The 21,286-nt window shown below is 43.1% G+C and overlaps 1 protein-coding gene across 2 annotated transcripts in view; it reads right to left on the reverse strand.

Moving 5' to 3' along the window:
* The window catches only part of STARD9 (StAR related lipid transfer domain containing 9), an 89,773-nt gene extending 72,660 nt beyond the window's left edge, over positions 1-17,113 (reverse strand). For both annotated transcript variants that reach the window (XM_084904199.1, XM_084904198.1), the window contains exons 1-3: positions 16,964-17,113; positions 14,639-14,708; positions 12,929-13,045 (exon numbers count right to left, since the gene is read on the reverse strand). In XM_084904199.1, coding sequence (XP_084760325.1) covers positions 12,929-13,045; positions 14,639-14,708; positions 16,964-17,010 — 234 coding nt within the window. In that variant the 5' untranslated portion in view covers positions 17,011-17,113. The remainder of the gene's footprint in view (positions 1-12,928; positions 13,046-14,638; positions 14,709-16,963) is intronic.
* Between the last annotated feature and the right edge of the window lie 4,173 nt (positions 17,114-21,286).

The raw sequence follows: 21,286 nt of genomic DNA on the forward strand, positions 1-21,286 counted from the left end.
GAGGCCAGGCCCGGAGCAGCCAGGCCCGGAACAGCTCGCTCCTCACCTGCCCCTGCCCCACGGCTGCCTCTCAGACATGGCTGGAAACTTTTGTGGGAACTTGAGGATCTGCTGAATCAAGTGATGAAGGCTTAGATCTGGATGTGTTGAGTTAGTATAGGGCTGGGGTGTTAATCTGTGAGTGCCTTGGGTGGGGCCTGGATGAGGCTGGTTGACCTATTTGGAAATGTCTTTTGTGGAAATGTATCATTGGGCATGTGGAGGTATTATTGATATGAGAAAATGCTAAGTAACTGATTTACTATCTGAAAAGGGATTTACTATCGGGGAAAGGGAGGGAGGAAGAGACTGAACATAAACTACACCTATGGATGAGGACAATGGGGGATGGGGAGGGGGCAGAGGGTGGGGTGGGAACCTGGTGGAGGGGGGAAGAAATGAGGAACCTTTGTAATAACATGAACAATAAAGATTGATTTAAAAAAAAAAAAAAAGAAAGAAAGAAAACCAAGAAAGAAAGAAAAGAAAGAAAACCAAGGCTATCCTAGCCAGGTAGCTCAGTTGGTTAGAGCAGTGTTTCCCAACCTTCTCTCATGATGAGAATCACCTGGTGGAGTTGTTAAAACACAGATTCCTGAATCCCAACTAAGAAGTGCTAAACTAGAATTTTTGGGAACATATAGGTAAAATTGTATACTTAACTAGTCCTCTAAGACAGATTTTATATACAGAGCACTAAGTTAGGTATGCAATTTTACCTATATGTTCTCAAAAATTCTAGTTTAGCACTTCTTAGTTGGGATTCAGGAATCTGTGTTTTAACAACTCCACCAGGTGATTCTCATCATGAGAGAAGGTTGGGAAACACTGGGTTAGAGCATTGTCTGATACACCAAGGTTGGGGGTTCAATTCCCAGTCAGGGCACATAAAAGAAACAACCAATAAATGCAAAAATAAGTGAAACAACAAATCAATGTCTCTCTCTCTCTCTCTCTTTCTCTCTCAAAATCAATAAATAATTTTTTAATTAAAAGAAAACCAAGGCTATTTAAATCACAAAAAGTTTGCTTCACTAGACCAAAGCCATTGAGGTTTGACATCCATCAGCTGCCTCTTGCACACCCCCTACTGGGGATGTGCCCACAACCAAGGTACATGCCCTTGACCAGAATCGAACCCCGGACCTTTCAGTCCGCAAACCGATGCTCTATCCACTGAGTCAAACGGTTTCGGCTGTAAGTCCATTTCCTTAAATAAGAAATAATTTATGCCAACTTATGTTTAGAGGATGTCTGGAAGATTAGCAAAAAAAATAAATAAATAAATAAAGACTGGTTACCTCTAGAGAATAAGACTGGTGGGGAGACAAAAGAGAAAGATATTTTTCATTTTTTTACAGTATAACCTTCTGGATTGTTTGAATATAGTAGAGTTAGCTTGTATTGCCTCCACAGCAAGATATTTTAATAAACAAATTAATTTGCTAACATTTTTAAAAGTAATTTATTTTCTGCTGAGCATAGAACTCGAGAGAAACCAGTCCCATTTTTCCCCCCACAGCATCTGAACCCTTTTCAGAACACTGCATTTATTTTGTGTGTATGTTTTCAAAAACATACTTTATATTTTCTCTTTTATTATAGAAATATCAGCTTAATCTTTTACTGTAAGAATATAAATGTTTTAAGAAGATCTTTGTTATTATTTATTCAAATCCACAAATAGTACAATTAATTGATAAAGGTTTAACTCCATGATCTCAAATGTTGCTGTGGAGGATTTAAAAAACAAACAAAAAAATCCAACAAAAATATACATCCTGCCGAAACCGGTTTGGCTCAGTGGTAGAGCGTCGGTCTGTGGACTGAAAGATCCTAGGTTCGATTCCGGTCAGGGACATGTACATTGGTTGCGGGCACATCCCTGGTAGGGGGTGTGCAAGAGGTAGCTGGTCGATGTTTCTCTCTCATCGACGTTTCTAGCTATCTCTCTCCCTTTCTCTCTGTAAAAAAACCAATAAAATATATTTTTTTAAAAATTGATCATGGAATTTAGAACAAGACTTAATGAAAAGCCATTTCTTTAAAGCCACAAGTCCCAACCCCCCAAAAAATAAAGTCATCTACTTCTTCATTTAGAAACAATTTTTAAAACCCACAATCTCCCATTTTATTAACAACAGAGATAAGACATGAATTTCAGTCTCCTCCCCTTCACATTACAGCCCAGGGCTGTGGGCTCGCTCTGCTCCTCTGCTTCCAACAGGAAGTCTCACTGTGTGACCTTTCTTGTGAGGAATCTTGGAAGAGGGTGAGGGTAGGGCAGAATTTGCATATATAATATTAATTTTCAAGACAATCTGCTTTTCAAACAAACAAAAGAGTCCAACTCTCATTTCTCCCACACATCTGTGCTATAAATTAAGTCAAGATTTAGGAACGTTGTTGGGCTCTCAAATCCCAGTGGACAAGGAAAAAATAATTACAGCCAAAATGCAGAGCACTGCATTTAGAAAGGGCCTTTTCTTAGTCTGCTGGGCTGGCTCCCCCAAACAGAGAACACTGGAAATGGTGCTGAGGGGCTACTTGGACGCAGGCTTACTGTGCAAGTATGTGGGAGAGAATTTAGCACCTAGCAAGGCGGACCGGGGGCTTCCTCTGGAGAGGCCTGCTGCTAAGAGTCTGCCTGGGCACTACTGTGGTGGACACACGCCTTTTGTTCAAACGGCTATTCTTCATTTTATGTCTTCCTGTTTAGATTATTTGCAAGTCATTTTTTCCAAAGACTCTCAAAGCAATCATCACCATCATCATACTTCTCTTTAAGCAATTGACAATTCTTTTCAACTCCAGGGTAAATTCAAGTGTAAAGGGAATGGGAGCACAGGAGTACTTCTCAGCATTGCAGTTGCAAGCAAGAGAACTTTTACGTAATGTCAAGGACTGACTCAGGACTCTGTATTTATGCTTAGGCTGCCCAGGTGTACAACTGACTACCAAGATTAAGGCATGCCTCCCCTCCAGAGAATCTCTCTCTCCAGATCTCAACAACTACAGCTGCTACCAGAAATTCTCATTACCGTTGGCTCACAGAGGAAAAAGAAATCCAAACAAGCTTTTTTGCATTTTAAAATATTTCTCTAGTTTCTGCTATTCATTTTTGTATAGGCATCTAGCACCAGCAGCAAACAATAAGAGTTAAGAATCTCTGTTTTTCAGATTTTTCTGAGTCTTTGAAGAGTCATAATCAAGTTTCTAGAGAGGGAAAAAATGAGTTAGATGAAGCCAAGAAAATGATCTTATTCCTTTAAAATCCAGCCCATGGACATGCTTACAGAGCTGAGCAGCTGCGCCACTGACAGAGGAAACATACTGAAATGAAATACTCATGGCGATCTCCCTTCCCCCACTCATGCCTGCAGAGCCCATTCAGTTATTGCACAAAAAAAGGCTTTTTCTTATAAAATTCTCTCCCTTCTACTTCTGTCTCCATCTTGGTTGGGAAGAAATAGTGCTGGTGATGGAATGTACCCAGCTCTGCAAATATTCATGAGAAAATGCTTTTACGCCCACACGCTCCCAGTTCCCTTGCACATGTATGCATTAGGGAAAGGGGATCCACAGAGGGACTAAGTCTACGGTTCTCTAACTTACCCATACTGCAAGGCCAAAACAGGTAACGAGATCCAAAAGACAGCCAAAACCGGTTTGGCTCAGTGGATAGAGCGTCGGCCTGTGGACTGAAAGGTCCCAGGTTCAATTCCGGTCAAGGGCATGTACCTTGGTTGCGGGCATATCCCCAGTAGGGGGTGTGCAAGAGGCAGCTGGTCGATGTTTCTCTCATCGACGTTTCTAACTCTCTATCCCTCTCAGTTCCTCTCTATGTAAAATCAATAAAATATATATTTTTTTAAAAAGGCAAAGTCCCAACTTATCTCTCATCCCTGAACCCTAAGTTGAATAATTAATTCGACGATAACCATTAATTTAAAATGTGTAGCACTGAAAATACAGAAATGTAGCTGTGTGTAGTGCAGCATCTGAGAGCTTAGACTTTGGAGTCACACAGTAAAAGGCTGGAATGCTTGTTCCATCACTTGGTTGTGTGACCTTAAAGCAAGCTACTCAACCTATTTGAGCCTATCCCTAAAATGAAGTTAGCAATATCAACTGTAAATAATGATAGGATACTGACAAAATCTCCATGAACTCCCAACTGCCTTCTCCACTTGTGTTTCTTCTTCATGTTTCCCCCTCCTCTTGTGCCTCTTAAGTCCCTCCTTAGTTTCAGTAATTATTCTGCCTTCTTGACTCTCCCTAAAGTCTTCATTCACATGCCAAGTTCGGGAGATACCAAAGAAGTGAGGCATAAAAAAAAAAGTGAGGGCCATACTCCTCTCCACCTCATGGTACTCACCTTCTGAGGCATGAAGTGATAGATCATTTGTCTTGATCTTATAATCGGTTCAGATCCCCAGACAGAAATGCTGCTTCTAAGTGCAACCTGGTCACACTATAATAGCAGGCACTCAATCCTCCCCCGTTCTACTAGATGGCAACAGTGCAGCTGCCTCACCCTGACTGCGCACAGAGCCAGGAGGAGGTCCCATCTTAAAGAAAAACACCTTTCCTTGGGATTCTGCTAAGAGCACATTTCCTGCCGTGCAGGAACCTCGGTGTTGCAGTTCATGGTCCCTGTCACTAGAATAAACAACAGGCATTTCCCTACAACATTACACACAATTCTGGAGTGGTCAAAAAGGAAAAAAAAAAGAAAATCTATAACTCATTTTTGTCTCTCTCGGCCTTTGTCTTTAAGTGTCTTGAGTGGTCTCTAGCATTTCTTCTAATATCAGCATTCTGGAATTCTAAAGTCAAATATTTAGCTACCACATAACAGAATTTAAAGATTCTGCATAAGTTACTTTTCGTGTTCTAAATACATATCCTGTGATGTTTAATTGGGAATCCCCTATTTTATCCTAATGGCAAAGAAGACTGGCTGATTCTAATGCACGATAAACTGCTAAAATCGCCATGCTCTGTATTTGCAGAGTATTATTACCGCCTCCCTAGCCTATTCCATGCAAAATGGACCCAAGCGGGTGCTGCACTAGTAGTGGCTTTCTTCCTGGTTCCTGCAGGGGGCCCTTTAATCGTTTGGGGCGGGGGCGGGGGTGTCCTCTGAAGACTCTCCAAGTTCCTGACATCCTCAAGCTGAAGTCTCTGTAACACACACACACACACACACACACACACACAAGCTCTCTGTCTCTGTCTCTCTCCTCTTTGATGGCAGGCAAAGGATATACTGTTTGATGTTCAGTGTATGTGGAGACTAAACAACTATTAAAACAGCATGTGCAATCACACTGACGCTGTAAGTTCAGTTTTGTATTCAGTGGTTGTGGGGAGGAAACCTCTGGCTCACTCACGTGATTTTTTATCTGGAAAAGTTACAAGTGCGTTAGGCATTGTGTTTTAGCTAAATAACAGACCATTTTAAAGTAAAGATTCCCAGGAGAATATGAGCAATTGCTTTCCAACAAGGGCTGGGTAGCTTTTTGTTTCTGGACGTGCTTTCTGTTGACTCAGTCTGCACTTGTTTTGATAGCCAATTACAGTCCTTGGTGGGTAAAGCTGAGTTAATGCTCCTCATGGAAAGTTTTACAAACACACAATCACCCAAACACAATACGCTCGGCAGAGAACTCCAGCTCCAACAGATGTTCTGGACCAGAGGAAGGGCGGGAAGTTAATTTTCCAGGTAGAGCTCGCTGACCCCAGAAGGGATCATAAGCGGACTCAAAGAAGAGATTTTCAAATCCAGTTCAGCTCTTAGAAGCATGGGCCTTGCTTCTCTCATACAGAGATCATGGTAATCACACAACAAGCCACAGCACTCATGACCGCCCTTATTCAACTCCTGGTTGCCAAGCCCTGGGCTAGGTACTTTACATTAGCATTTCACTTCCTCCTCACAATAAGCTGAAGAAATTAGGACTCAGAGAGGTTAAGTGATTTCTCCAAAGAAAGTCAGCTAAGTGGCTGTGCCTGAATACAAATCCAGGTTTAACTTCAGAGGAGAACTACACTAACTTTAATATTGATTCAAGCCAGATAAAAATGTAGGACAATTCTGGAGAAGCCTTGGCAAGTCCAAATATTAACAAAGACTAAAAACACAATTTAGACCTGTAACAACCTGCCTTAAGAATGAGAAGTGGATTACCATTAGCGACAGCATGGATGGACCTGAAGAGTATTATGCTGAGTGAAATAAGTCACCCAGAGAAAGACAAATACCATAAGATTTCACTTATATGTGGACAATATAAGAACAACATAGCCGAAGCCGGTTTGGCTCAGTGGAAGAGCGTCGGCCTGGGGAATGAAGGGTCCAGGGTTCAATTCCGGTCAAGGGCATGTACATTGGTTGCTGGCACATCCCCAGTGGGGGGTGTGCAGGAGGCAGCTGGTCGATGTTTCTCTCTCATCGACATTTCTAACTCTCTATCCCTCTCAATTCCTTTCTGTGTAAAATCAATAAAATTTATTAAAAAAAAAAAAAGAAGAAGAACAACATAAACGAACAAACAAAACAGAAACAGATTCATAGATACAGAGAACACACTGATGGTTGCCAGAGGAAAAGAGGGCGAGGGGACTTGGTGAAAAAGGTGAAGAGATCAAGACGTACAAATTTGGTAGTTACAGAATAGTCAGGGGGATGTAAAGTACAGCATGGGGAACGTAGTCAATAATATTGTAATAACTATGTATGGTGCCGATTGGGAACTAGAAACGTGGGGGAAACACTTTGTAAAGTATATGACTGTCTAACCACTGAACTGTGAAAACTCATACAAAACAATATTGAATGTAAACTGTAGTTGAAATTTCTTTTAAATTTTAAAAATGAATGAGAAGCTAATGACACTAGGGTCATGGGGTAATGGACAAGATAGTTGATATGATTCCCTGTCACCCCTACCAGTCCCCATCCACTATAGTCTTTTCTCTCTCTCACCTTTCCCTTCTCTCCTTTTCCATCCCTCCCTTTTCCTCTATCCCTCTCCCTCCACCCCCTTTTTACATTCCAGTGTAGTGAAGAATTTGTGTTAAGATGATCCTGTGTTCAAATCTAAGACTCATTTCTGACTTTGACCAGAATATGTACTAGTAACATCTCTTAACCTAAATTTCCTCAACTACCTATAAAATAAGGATAAAATAGTCTACCTTTTAGGCTATTGAAGGTATCAAATGAGATAATATTTATAAAGAAATGACCAGGTCACTAGTAGACTAAATGGGATTTTTTTTTTTTAACTTTGGGAGTTAGTGGAAATAGGATGCAATTTAGATTTGGATAGTCTTGGATTTGAATCCTGGCTCTACCTTTACTGGCCAAGTCTTGTAAGCTTTCTGTGCCTCAGCTCCTTACCTATAAAATCGAGTAAATAATATAGATTTAATATATTTTGGGAGATAATCAAAAGAAAAGATAGCCTAGGCTGGTGTGGGTCAGTTGGTTGAGTGTTATCCCATGCACTGAAAGGTCACTAGTTAAATTTCCAGTCAGGGCTTATACCCAAGTTGCAGGTTCAGTCCCCCATAGGGGTGCATACATGAAGCAACCAATTGATGTCACATTAGTGTTTCTCTTCCTCTCCTTCTATCTCTCCCTCTCCCTCTGTTTAAAAAAAAAAAAAAATAGCTCTAGCTGGTTTGGCTCTTGGATAGAGCACTGGCCTGTAGACTGAAGAGTTGTGGGTTTGATTCCGGTCAAGGGCACTTGCCGTGGTTGTGGGTTCGACCCCCAGTGGCAGGCATGCAGGAGGCACCAATTAATAATCCACTCTCACCATTGATATTTCTATATCTCCCTCCCTCTCCCTTCCTCTGTGAAATCAATTTAAAATAATATTTTTTAGAATATATGAATATTTGCTTGGCTGGTGTGACTCAGTGGTTGATCCATGGAGGTCACGATTTGATTCCCAGTCAGGGCACATGCTCAGGTTATGGGCTCAATCCCCAGTAAGGGGCATGCAGGAAGCAGCCCATTGATGATTTTCATCATTGATGTTTCTGTTTTTCCCTCTCCCTTCCTCTCTCTGAAATCAATAAAAACATATATATTTTTAAAAAGAATGTATGGATATTTAACAAATAAAACTTCCTCTCAGTAGAACGTGTAGCTGATTTGTTCTCTAGATGCCCATGTTTGTTGACATGTGATCTATTTATTCAAGTGTGTCACCACTAAGAACTGGGACTGGCTAAAGCACTAAGGAATCTTGAACTTATCTTTTGAGACCATAAAATATGAAAAGAGGGAGGTAGAATGATACAATGCAATGAAAAGACCAATATAAGAAGCAAGTGTCTAGTACCACTTGTGCATTAACTGCCTGTATAACCCCATGTGAGTCACACGGCTATATCTGAAACATGAGGAACTGCCATAAATTAGTGGGCAGTATCTAGAAACATTTTTTTATTATCATAGTTGGGATTACTACTGGCATCTAGTGGGTAGAGGCCAGCGATGCTGCTAAACATCCTACAGTGCGCAGGACAGACCCCCAACAACAAAGAACTATCTGGCCAAAATATCAACCTTGGCCCAGATAGCTGCTAAGTTCCCTTCGACTCTCACATTCTGAGAGACTACGATGAGGCAGCACCAACTTCAAATGGGTGAAGTTTTTGTCAACATCTACCAAGCAATAGCTTATAATGTTGCTCAAAATTCCTCTAAGCCAGTGGGGGAAGTTTTTCCCTCAGATATTTGGATATTCTGAAATCAGAGCTGTATTTCTGAGGGTGATGATAGTTCTTCCTTCACAACAAGAAGAGACCTAGAAATGGAGGAGGCACAGTCCTCCAAGGACGTGGCCCCTCTTTGCAGTTAAAATCAGTGCTTCCAAAGCCATGAGTTTTCTTCTGGGCAAGCAGATTAAATAATTCTGAATCAAGGTCAGAATAAGATGTTATACACACAACAGCAGAGATGAATCTTGACTACATGATAGAAACCAAACAAAAAAAACAACAACAACAAAAAAGAAGCCGCCGCCAGACTCAAAAGATTACACACTGTTTTATTACTTTTGTAGTCCTCCTGGAACAAAAGGCTACACTCTGTTTTATTAGATTTATAGATATCCTATAGGTAAAACTGTAGGGACAGAACACAAATCAGTGGTTACCAGTGGGTGGGGGTAAGAAGAAGCGTGGCTACAAAGCAACATGAGGGAATTGGGGGTGATGCACTGTTTTATATATAACTAGAGGCCCAATGCACAAAGATTCGTGCAAAAATGGACTCTCTTTCCCCTGGCTGCTGGCACCGCCTTCGCTCTGGCCAGAGCTGCCTTTCAGGTCCAGCCTGGAGCCGCCTTTCCGTCTTCCCACACTGCCCCAACACCCTGAACGCCTGGGGTGGTGCAGAACGCCTGCATTGTCACCATGACAACAATGCAAGCACCCCTCCACCCCCAGCAGCTCAGAGCCCACATATGCAAATTAACCTGCCAGCTTTGTTTGGTTAATTTGCATACTCATTCCTGATTGGCTGATAGGCATGTTGAAGGTACAGTCAATTAGCATGTTACTCTTTTTTTTCCTAATATATTTTATTGATTTTTTAAAATATATTTTATTGATTTTTCACAGAGAGGAAGGGAGAGGGATAGAGTGTTAGAAACATCGATGAGAGAGATACATCAACCAGCTGCCTCCTGCACACCCCCCACTGGGGATGTGCCTGCAACCAATGTACATGCCCTTGACTGGAATAGAACATGGGACCTTTCAGTCTGCAGACCGACACTCTATCCACTGAGCCAAACTGCTTTCGGCATTTTTTTTTTTTTTTCTTTTACAGAGAGGAAGGGAGAGGGAAAGAGAATTAGAAACATCAATGAGAAAGAAAGATCGATCAACTGCCTCTTGTACACCTCCTACTGAGGATGTGCCTGCAACCAATGTACATGCCCTTGACCAGAATCGAACCCAGGATCCTTCAGTTCACAGGCCGACGCTCCATCCACTGAGTCAAACTGGTCAGGGCAGCATGTTACTCTTTTATTAGTATAGATGGTAAATTACACAACTGTGCTTGTCAAAACTCATAGAACTGTACACTAAAAGGGTGAATTTACTGTATCTATATTGTACTTGAATAAGACTGACCCCTTTCTCTACAACCCCCTAAATATGATCACCAATGCTGCAGAGAAGATAGCTGTACTTTGGAAGAGGATAAACTGGATGATACCCCAATTCCTTCCCATCCCAAGTCCTATGATTTTAGGATAATCTACCTCTCCTACTCCCTGGTGACCTCAGAGCCATAGTGATTAGAATAATGTCTAGTCTCCAATATCTGTGTTAAAGTAATAAAATCCTCTGACCAAATCATATGGATGTGAGTCCTGCCACCATTCTGGGACCTCTGGCCCTACTCCATCTTGTGACAAAGTTTCCTTTGCTTCTCTCTCCTATCCTGACTCCCTTTGGGACCAATGAGGCCTTAGACGATTAATAAACAAACAGACTCAACCTCGGGACACTCGGTTTTATCTCTCTGCACAGGCTTCCTGACCAAAATCCCATTTGATCTTTCCATCAAACTTCAAATCATATGAGGCAACAAAGAAAAAGTCATATTTATGAATCCTCCTCATCTATGGACTTCTAAGCTTCCACTAGATTATCTTTATACATTTAAACTACATAAATATAAAATGTAAACCTCACACAAAATCATACCCCAGCTTATTGAGATATATATATGTAGTTTTTTTATTTGCAAATATACACACACCTCCCAGATTATTGATTGTATCAAATGTTACACAAAACAGTTCATTTTTCTTAGTTACAGAACAGCCAGCTCTAAGTGTGCTATGGCCAGGGAGGACTGAAATAGCTACCAGCATGTTCACAGTTTCTACTAATAGGAAGAGCACTGCCTTCTATGTCACAAATAGTCACAACTGTGAACTGCTATAAACATTCCATCCTCTTATTTGAGAGTCGATTTCTTTCCTGGATTTTCTTGGAGAATCTCAGTAAAACAAGTACAAATACCAGTAACCAGACACCTCAGCAATACTTGGGTGCTGGGATACAAATCAAGGGCCATTAGACAAGCCTGCACCTGCCAGTTCCCTCATCTCCAAAGGACAGAGAAGGCTCAGCAGGGGCCATGTAATGCCCATTCTGCCTTTTTCTGCTGAGGATTTACAGCAAATCCAGTTTGACTACAAAGGTAGGGGAAAGAACCCACAGAGACAACAAGTCCCACAATGGCCTCGGGTCTTGTTTCCACATGTTCCCCTCAAAAGGTTTAGAACTATCCAATCATCTTCAGAAATGTGCATCGGCCGAAACCGGTTTGGGTCAGTGAATAGAGCGTCAGTCTGTGGACTGAAAGGTCCCAGGTTCGATTCAGGTCAAGGGCATGTACATTGGTTGCAGACACATCCCCAGTAGGGGGTGTGCAGGAGGCAGCTGGTCGATGTTTCTCTCTCATCGATGTTTCTAACTCTCTATCACTCTCCCTTCCTCTCTGTGAAAAAATCAATAAAATATATTTTTTTTTTAAAAAGAAAGAAATGTGCATCAATGGAAGGTCAGTACTGTCCTCTAAGTCACTCAATAGCATTGTTCTTATGGCATAATTAGAAAGTTTCACCAAAGACGAAAATACTGCCCTAGCTGGTTTGTCTCAGTGGATAGAGGACCAGCCGGCAGACTGAAGGGTCCCAGGCCAGATTCCGGACAAGGGCATGTGTCCCATTTTTAGAATGGATCCCCAGCCCTGGTCAGGGCTCCTGTAGTAAGCAACCAATTTATGTTTCTCTCTCTCTGTTCCTCAACCCACTCCTTTCTACGCTCTCTAAAAAACAATGGAAAAAAATATCCTCAGGTGAGGATTAACAAAAACAAATGAACGAACAAACAAAAAAGATTAAAATACTTAGAAAACACTTCAGCTTTTTATTCAAAGGTATATAGACAGATAGGCAATTGCTGTCCAGGGTTCCCCCCCAAAATATTTCCCTTTCCAATGGTATTTTTAATGACATACTCCTGTAGTGTTTTCTTTCAGACGTATAAGTATGATGATACTGATTCATGAAGGCCAAATAAATAATATTTCTAATTTTAGGGATAGACTGTCATAGAATCCCTGGAGGTTCCTGGGGTGAGGGCTATTGTCTGTGGTCATATAATTGAATGCGGCAAGGCTTGCTGGCCAGCATGGGGGCTGAAGTCATGACCTTGGACAGGACAAATCAGAACAATGCTGTTGCTTCACAAAAACAGAGGGAAGTCCTGTAGATCCATCCACCTGGTCAGACCTGCTGCCTCGTTTACTTGTGAGAGAGCTAGGCAGCACTACCAGACACAGGAAGCATAACCAACAGCCTTAGCTGGTCCTCTCAATCCTCACCAGATCAACAGAATTCACCTCTTATGTACCTTGCAGGCTGGCAGACTAGCTGTCTAGCCCTTTACGCTCAGTCTAGAAGCATAAGCCTGAGGCACAAAGAAGATACTAGCCTCTAGGATTCCTGGCCCTTCCATTGCATGCAACACAAGGCCAAGTGTGACATGAGCCCACTCACTTACCATAGGAGCAGACCACTACCTAACCTAACTTGTACCCACTGAGTCATGCTGAGCCCGAAGCCTAAATAAACACTAGCCAAGTCCCAAGCCCTGAGCAAGCAGTCCTTTCCTCTTTCTGCAACTGATGTCTCTCACTACCACTTTTTAGGTTAAACATCGTTAGTTTCTAACCAAATTACCATAAGTAAGAAATATGAAGGGTCCATATTCCATGTTAATTTCCCAATAATTATACAGTTACAAAAAACTGATTAGAGTGAAGGAAAAATGACATTACCACATCCTGAGATGCATAGTGGGGGTCCTCTGGGTTGACGGACCAGTAGCAGTAATCAAAGCCGAATGCCACAACCTTCTCCCGGGAGTCGCCAAAGCCATCTGATCGACTGTCCACCTAAAATCAAACATAGGATCCAGTGTCTTCTCTATTATAATACCAGAATCTGGCTAGTGGCACTAGATTCCTCTCTGCTGTAGCTAGCGAGACCTGAACTGGTCATGAGAATCTTTATGATATCTATCTAAAAAAGAACACAAGTAACCTCTGTCCTCATCTTGATAAAGCCATGGAGAATTAATTAAATATCTATTTATCATACTATCACATATCTGCCTACAAATGAGATATAGAACACCTTGGGAGAGAAACCTCACATCTCCAGGCATCTTCGTATCTCTATCGTTTTCCCCGGTAAGTATTTCTACAGCAGGTACAGAAATACATGAATACTTTGGTCCCTGGGCTGACAGGCTCTATCAACCTAAGGATTTCACAGTGAAATAGAAAGCATATTGGACAGAAGAGTTAGGCACAATCCAACTGCCCAAGGTAAATGAGGCCAGAGCTTGGAATTGTACCAACAACCTCAAGGTACTGTGCTGGGGAGAATAGCATTATTCACAGAAATGCCTGTCTTTTCTATTTAAAATTTAGACTCTGGACAGGGAGAAACAAGGCTTAGCAGTAGGATCCACAGATCACAGTAGAATGGGGCTGTCAGAATGACCAAGAGATTCTTAGATAACTGACCTCAGGGAGGCAACCAGCCAGCAAGGTGTGCAAGAGGCAGATTCGAGTTTGATCTTGGTCAGGAATTATTAAGAACCAAAAATATGATCTCTCGGAACAAAGCAGCTGAAGTGATTAGGCAACAGAGATATAAGTAAGAGGCAGCAAAGAATAAAAGGTCTTTTGTCCCCAGGGAGCTCCTGTTGACAGTTTGATGGTTCCTGTTCTCTTTTAGCGGAGGGCTACTGACAAAAGAAAACATCACATCACAGGAGTAATATGTGAGTGGACATGGCTGGGAGGCCTGGGGTCCAGATAACCCTCACTCTGTTACCCTCTACTCTCCAAGGCCAAGGAAAAGAATCCCTTCCACTAGCCTGGGAAGAGAGGAATGGGATGGAGCAAATTAGCCTTAGAGGTGGAGAGGGGTAAAGGAGGAAGTACTCAGAGTTTGTCCAATTGTGACTCAAAAATCTATCAAATCTGTGAAAGAGAATTTGTAATAAGACTCAGCCTAGTGACTGACGCTCTTCTGTGATCTGAAGGTTCTTATTTGGTCCTCCCGATGGCCAAGATGAATCCTGCATTAGCAGGTGCACACACCTCTAGACCAAATGATTCGAAATGAGAGGCTTGGGACAGTCTACCGAGGGCTCAGGTGAGTTAAGTATACACATGGACTGTCCCCAACATGATCTAAGCTGGCCCTGCCTGCCTCCCATGCATCCCTTGTGTTTACTTTCAAAGAGGCTACTGCCCAGTTTCCAAAACAGCTGCATCCTATTTGATGGAACTTGAGCTGCAGCAGCAACATGCCCGGCACTTTTTTCCTACTTTTTTAATATTTGCTTGGTGGTTGGGCAAAGCTCTTACACTCTCCCGCTCTAAACAAATGCACATCCACACTTTCACCTCAGAAGCCCTGTTATGATACGAGCCCCTGAGTGGAGAGAAAAAGGAAAACAATTTCAGGCTTACCTTTAAATTCCTGATTTTTGCCACTTTGCCATCAATTTCCACAATAATTCTTCCTCCTTCTTTGGTCTCCCTAGAAACGAGACCCAAACCCATTAAAAAAAAAAAAAAGTTACTTTCTTTTTCTTAACCAAGAAAAGAGAAGCTGAGCCCAGTGCTATTGGGACAAAATGTTTCCCTACTCCTGCCTCCATAGCCGCGGTGTCTGTCTCCATAAGTGGCTGAAAGCATCAGATCTACTCCCGAACCCGTGTTCCTGAATCTCCAGCTGGCTGGAATCACTCGCACCTGGATGTCATCTGCAGCCCTGACAAACTCCTGTCTGCTGCGCAAGGCTCTTCCCACGAGCTCAGTAAATAAGCTTTGCGACCTTCTTTCCACCTCACTTTTGTTTAATGAGATGTTATTCTCTACTGTGACTGCAAATAACAATTCCATTTCAACAGCATTTTCTTAATCTAATCCATGCAACTATAAATTCTTAGTTCCCAAGGAACAGAGAAGTTATTGTGAGGAGTAGTCAATAACCTTAGAGAACACTTAAAACCAGGTAGCTCAGCTGTTTGGATTGTCCAAAAGGTTGTGGGTTCGGTTCCCAGTCAGAGCACATACCTAGGTTTTGGTTTCTATCCCTGGTCAGGGAATGTATGGGAGGCAAAAATAAATAAATATATATATATATATATATATATATATATATATATATATATATATATTTTTTTTTTTTTTTAATTTTATTTTTTTTTAAGGGCATGTACCTCAGTTGCAAGTTCAATCCCCGTCCTGGGGCATGTGTGGTAGGCAACCGATCACTGTGTCTCTCTCACACCAATGTTTCTCTCTGTCTCTCCCAATCCCTTCCATTTTGAGAAAAAAATATCATTGGGTGACAATTAACAAAAAGAAAAAGAAAAAAAAGCCAACAAACCAACCTTGAGCCACCACACCTGGTAAAGCAGAAGCCAGATGTAATCGATTTACCAATCTAAAGGGGCAGTTCAGGCATGTATGCTTTCCTTTTTTTCTTCATTGTACCCCTTTTACCTTTTTCCTACTTTCTTTTCTGTTTTTCTTGTTTCTACCCCCATCTCACTCCTCTCCTCATTATTCTGTCAGCTACATGACTTTTTGAAGCCAATCACCTCCATATCAGGACAAACACAATCCCTGCTAGCACCGAATTTTATTATGGGAGACAATATCTTTTTGAGCCTTCTGCCCAATTTTCAAGCCATCATAAGATAGTCCCAGAAATTTGTTAACGTCCCAAACAATTTCAATATGTGCCACTGGTCCCAAATCACACTCTCCAGAGCTTTATGTCCTATTACTCACTTCCCTCCACATACCCTCTCCCCAAATAACCAAACTTACCTGTTTCTTAATAGTCTAAGTCCTTTGCTCTCAGTGTTTTACTACATAGTGCTTTTTTTACACCTTCTCCACCTATCAGCAAACTCTCATAGGTCTTTAAAAAACAGTTCATGCGTGTATGCATAACCCACGGGCACAGACAGTGGGGTGGTGAGGGTCTGGGGCTGGAGCGAGCTAGAGGGGTCGGTGAGGGAAAAGGGGGGGGGGGGCATACTGTAATACTTTCAACAATAAAGTTTTTTTTTTTTTAATGGGGGGTTCAAACACCAACCCTTCTGTGAAGCTTTCCCTGACTTCCCAAACCTACAGATGCAAAGTTAGTGAAAAGGGGAAGAAATCACGTGGCTGGGCACTGGATGCCTCCAGAGCTGAGAGGTGCAGAATCAGATTCACCCAGGAGGAAACGGGCGCTGCCAGCGCTGAGCCGAGAGAAGGGGTTAGAATAACTTGCCCTATTGCACGGTTCTGCTGCCTAGCATAGCATGAAACCATTACCTCTCTGGGCCTCAGTTTCCCTCTCAGACCTTACACGCGGGCTTTCTCCACACCTTCGCGGAGAAACCCACGTGCACCCACAATGCCGCCTCGGTACCCGCAGAAGTACGGAGAGCCACCGGGCAGAGCGCGGAGACTGACAGCCCCGCTCCACAGCCCTCTCCACGCACCCAGCCAGGCACGCCCAACTCCTGTCTCAAGACTTGGGCTGTGGTCCCTCACATCTGCTGGCGGGGCCCCGAAGCGGGGCAGACCACCCTGTCCATCCAGGAACCGCTATCCCCCGGGGCACAACGAGAAAGAAAGCTCAAGCCGAGGTCTCCCCTTGCCAGGCCTCTAAGGTTTCCGGACCCCGGCCGCTGGGCCACTTTGTGTGGGATGGCCCCCCAGCGGGGAGGTGGGGACCTCGCCCTCCTCACTCACTTGACGCCTCAGGCGCCCCCTCCCGCCCGCACTCACCTCTTGCTGAGAGGCCGCACCCTCACGGCCACCCGCACGTTCGCCATCCCTCGGCCTCCGCCCAAGCCTGGCAAGCCGGCCCAGCCGCAGCATCACCAGCCCCAACTTAGCCGCAGCTCCGGCCCGGCCACTCCGCCCCGCGCGGCCCCCACCCGCCCCGTGACTCCGCCCTGTGGCCCCGCCCCGCGGCCCGGCGGCCCCGCCCCTGCGCGCGCCCAGGCCGGCAGGGGCGGGGCCTGTAGGCTTCCGCCAATCCTGAGCCCAGTAGCGAAATGACGTCGTCCCGCCTCGCCCCGCCCTGCCCGCTAGCCTGGGAGACAGCCACGCCCAAACGCCCGCCCTATCGCGGACAGGGCGGTGCCAGGTTAGCCTCCGCCAATCCTGAGTCCCAGGGGCGGTGGACTCGGGGCGGGACCCCATCCGGCTGTCCAGGACTCTTCCACTGGGAACTGGCTGTTGTTCTCCAGCTGCTTGACAATGCTGATGGCAGTCAAGTAAATCCGTTAAACTTCGACGAACGCCTTACCGTTTACAAAGTAACTTGCTAAATACTTTCATTCGCCGCATTGGCCCGGGCTGTCAGTTCTTTGGTTAAATTTGAGGGGCAGAAATGAACTGGAGAGCACCGATGTTTTTGCAGTTCCCAGCGAAGAGCAGTGTCTTTCTTTGAGGAGTCATATGGAGTGAAGGAGCCCACTGGCGAGCTCTCAATTGTGCCAGAAACCTCATGGCAGTGTCTGTGCTCGCGGCGGGAGTGCTTTCGGACAGGATTGGTTCATTAATTCGTCCAGGAAATAACCACTGAGTACCTTCCAAAAGAGTTCAACGCTCTTCTAAGGCGTTGGCGATACAGGCATCTCGTCTCCTTCATGGAAATTGAAATCTACAGGGAAGAGACAATGAGTAAAAAATAAACAAATAAAAATGCATACTATGTCAAATGGTACTAAGTGACATTTTTTATTTATTTTTATTTTTTTAAATATATTTTATTGATTTTTTTACAGAGAGGAAGAGAGAGGGATAGAGTTAGAAACATCAATGAGAGGGAATTATCGATCACTGCCTCTTGCACACCCCCCACTGGGGATGTGCCCGCAACCAAGGTATAATACATGCCCTTGACTGGAATCGAACCCAAGACCCTTCAGTCCGCAGGCTGACACTTTATCCACTGAGCTAAACCGGTTTCAGCCTAAGTGACATTTTTAAAAAAACAGGATAAGAAGATGGTCTCCATGTGTGTGTAGGGAGAAAGATGCTATTTTATATAGGGTTTTCAAGAAAGACCTCACAGGGAAGGTGGCACTTGACTAGATTTCAAGAAAGGGAGGGGGGAAAAAAAGAAAGGGAGGGAGTGATGCAGGTATTCATTTATTTAACAACTGGAGTGCATGAATTTGTGGAAATTAATTTTAAAAAGTATTTTAATATCACTATTCGCCCTTTTTAATAGTAGTGTCAACCAAATTCACGATCGACAATGACAGATCAAAACACACATGCGCTGGCACTAGTAAGAGCTTTATATGTATCACACATGCGCAAGTCAACTTAGCCTTTTATGGCTATAGTATAATACCCCTTCTGAGAATCAACCAATGAATGCATAAATAAGTGGAACAACAAACAGATATTTCTCTCTCCCTTCCTCTCTCTCAAAAATCTATCTATATAAAAGCCAAGCAACCAGAACACTGTAACAGCTGGAATGATTGGTTGCTATGACACGCACTGTAGCCAGCCAACCAGTTCAATCAGAGTGGCCTCTCCCCTGGCTGGCCACGCCCCCAGCCAGCCTCCCCACCTCAATGGGTGGGGGGCGTGATAGCCAGCCAATCGCTCACAGTCCCTCCTCCCAGCTGACCACACCCCCAATTTCCCCAATCAGTTCTCCACCAGATTGGGGGCAGTGCCAGCTGGACAACTGCCCACAGCCCCTCCCCACTCTGGCCAGGCCTTATCGGCCCCCATCAAGGGGCTGGCTGGACCTCACTTGTGCACAAATTCATGCAATTGGACTCTAGTAAATAAATAAAAAGATTATGCAATTATCTGGAAGAAGGACAATTCCAAAGACAGGGAACAGATCAATGTAAAGGACCTGAGCTTGGAGAGAACTAGGAATGTTAGAGGAACAGCAAGAAAGCTAGTGGGGTACAATGGAGTGATAGTCATTAGAGATAGCATGAGGCCATGGTAAAGTTTTTAGGTTTTATTCTAGGTGAGCTGGAAAAACCACTGGAAAGTTTTTTTTTTAATTTATTATTACATTTGTGTCATTATCCCCCCATCTCTTCCACTCATGTCCTCACCCCCCTGTTGTCTGTGTTCATTGCTTAGGCCCAAATGCATGCATACAAGTCCTTTGGTTGATCTCTCCCCCTTACACCATTTTCTCCTACCTTCCCTCTGAGGTTTGACGGTCTGATTGGTTTCTCTGTCTCTGGATCTGTTTTTGTTCATCAACTTATGTTGTTCATTATAGTCCATAAATGAGTGAGATTATGTGATATTTTTTTTTACCATTTGCAACAGCATAAATGAACTGGAGATCAGTATGCTAAGTGAAATAGGCCAGTCAGAGAAAGATAAATACCACTGGAAAGTTTTAAGGAGAAGAATAAAATATGATTTATGTTTTTGGAAGATTACTCTGACTGCTGTTTTGAGACTGTTGTGATGAGTGGGGAGGGATGTGAACCCAAGAGAGACCAGTCAGGAGACTAGTTTAGTGCTCCAGTGGTGGTAACAGAGACAATGAGTCACATCAGGCATGTACCTGAAACAGTTCACCTACCCAGTCTCTTCTCCTAAAGTATTGGGGCAGGGGCAGCTGGTTTACAGTTCAGATGCACCTGAAATCCTAGTCTTCTGATGGCTTCTCCACTCACTGTGCTTTGCAGTGAAAAGAATCACTGTATCAGGGAAAACAGTATGGAGGTTTCTAAAACAAAAAATTACAACTACCTTATGATCCAGCAATACCCCTTCTGATTATTTAACTGAAGAAAATAAAAGTGCTATCTTGAAAATATATTTGCACCTCCATATTTATTGCAGCATTATTCACAATTAGCCAAATCATAGAAACAAACTACGTGTGCCAGAAACAGGGATGAAGACTATTCTATATAATAAAAGCATAATATGCAAATCATCCAAATGTCCGAGCAGCAGAACGACCTCCAACCAACCATCCAGATGATCATCTGGGACCACGCTATGGCACCCACTGGCTCCAAGCCAGCCAAGGTGGGTGCAATGCAATTGGTTGGGGGCCCAGCCATCGCCCCATGATCGCCCTGCAGAGGGAGGCCCAGGCCACTGACCAGCGTGTTGCAGCAGGTGAAGCCCAGGTCCTGGGTGCTGGAGGGAAGCTGGGGAAGGAAGGCCTACTCTTGCACAAATTTCATACATCGGGGGCCTAGTATCATATATTATATATAAGGTGTCACATAAAAATGCATACACACTTAACAGCTGATAGCTCATTTTATGTTTATTTTCAAATTTAATATAATTATTCAAAGTGTGTACACATTTTGGGGGGACATGCTAAATTTCATATAAATTACAATTTTATAGGGTTGCAAAGTGATGATACTCTACTTTTACCATTCTTCATTTATGGGTTAAAATAATTCTATAAAAAGAAACTTTTGAGGGGAGCTATGGGGAGGGGAAAAGAGGAACACCTGTAATAATCTGAACAATAAAAATTTATCATATAAAATTTTAAAAAATAACTTTTCATCAATTATTTGATGAAGTACAGTTCACATAGCAAAGCAGCACAAATACTTGTTTCAATTACCAATTGTCAAAATAAGTTGGGTTCCCTATCACTTTCCAAAGATGGTTAATGACTGATGTTATTTTAAATATTATTATAAAATCATGGATTTAAGCATATAGTCAACCCTCCCTATCCTTTGGTTCCAAATCTGCAGAGCCAAGCAACAATATATTGAAAAAATTTTTAAAAAGCCAACAAACTACATTGTTACTGATGTGTACTAGGCAGTTAGACCAAAATGGCTGTGTCTGTATTGAACATGTACAGACATTTTTTCTTATCATTATTCCCTAAACAATTCAGTATAACAACTACCAGATGTATCAGTTAATAAAGCGGATTTAAAAATATATATATTTTATTGATTTTTTACAGAGAGGAGGAGAGAGGGACAGAGAGCCAGAAATGTCGATGAGAGAGAAACATCGACCAGCCGCCTCCTGTACACCCCCATCCGGTCAAGGGCATGTACATGCCCTTGACCGGAATCGAACCTGGGACCTTTCAGTCCGCAGACCGAAGCT

The sequence above is a fragment of the Pipistrellus hanaki genome (assembly GCF_964339955.1).
Source record: "Pipistrellus hanaki genome assembly, chromosome: 1".
Taxonomy (NCBI): domain Eukaryota; kingdom Metazoa; phylum Chordata; class Mammalia; order Chiroptera; family Vespertilionidae; genus Pipistrellus; species Pipistrellus hanaki.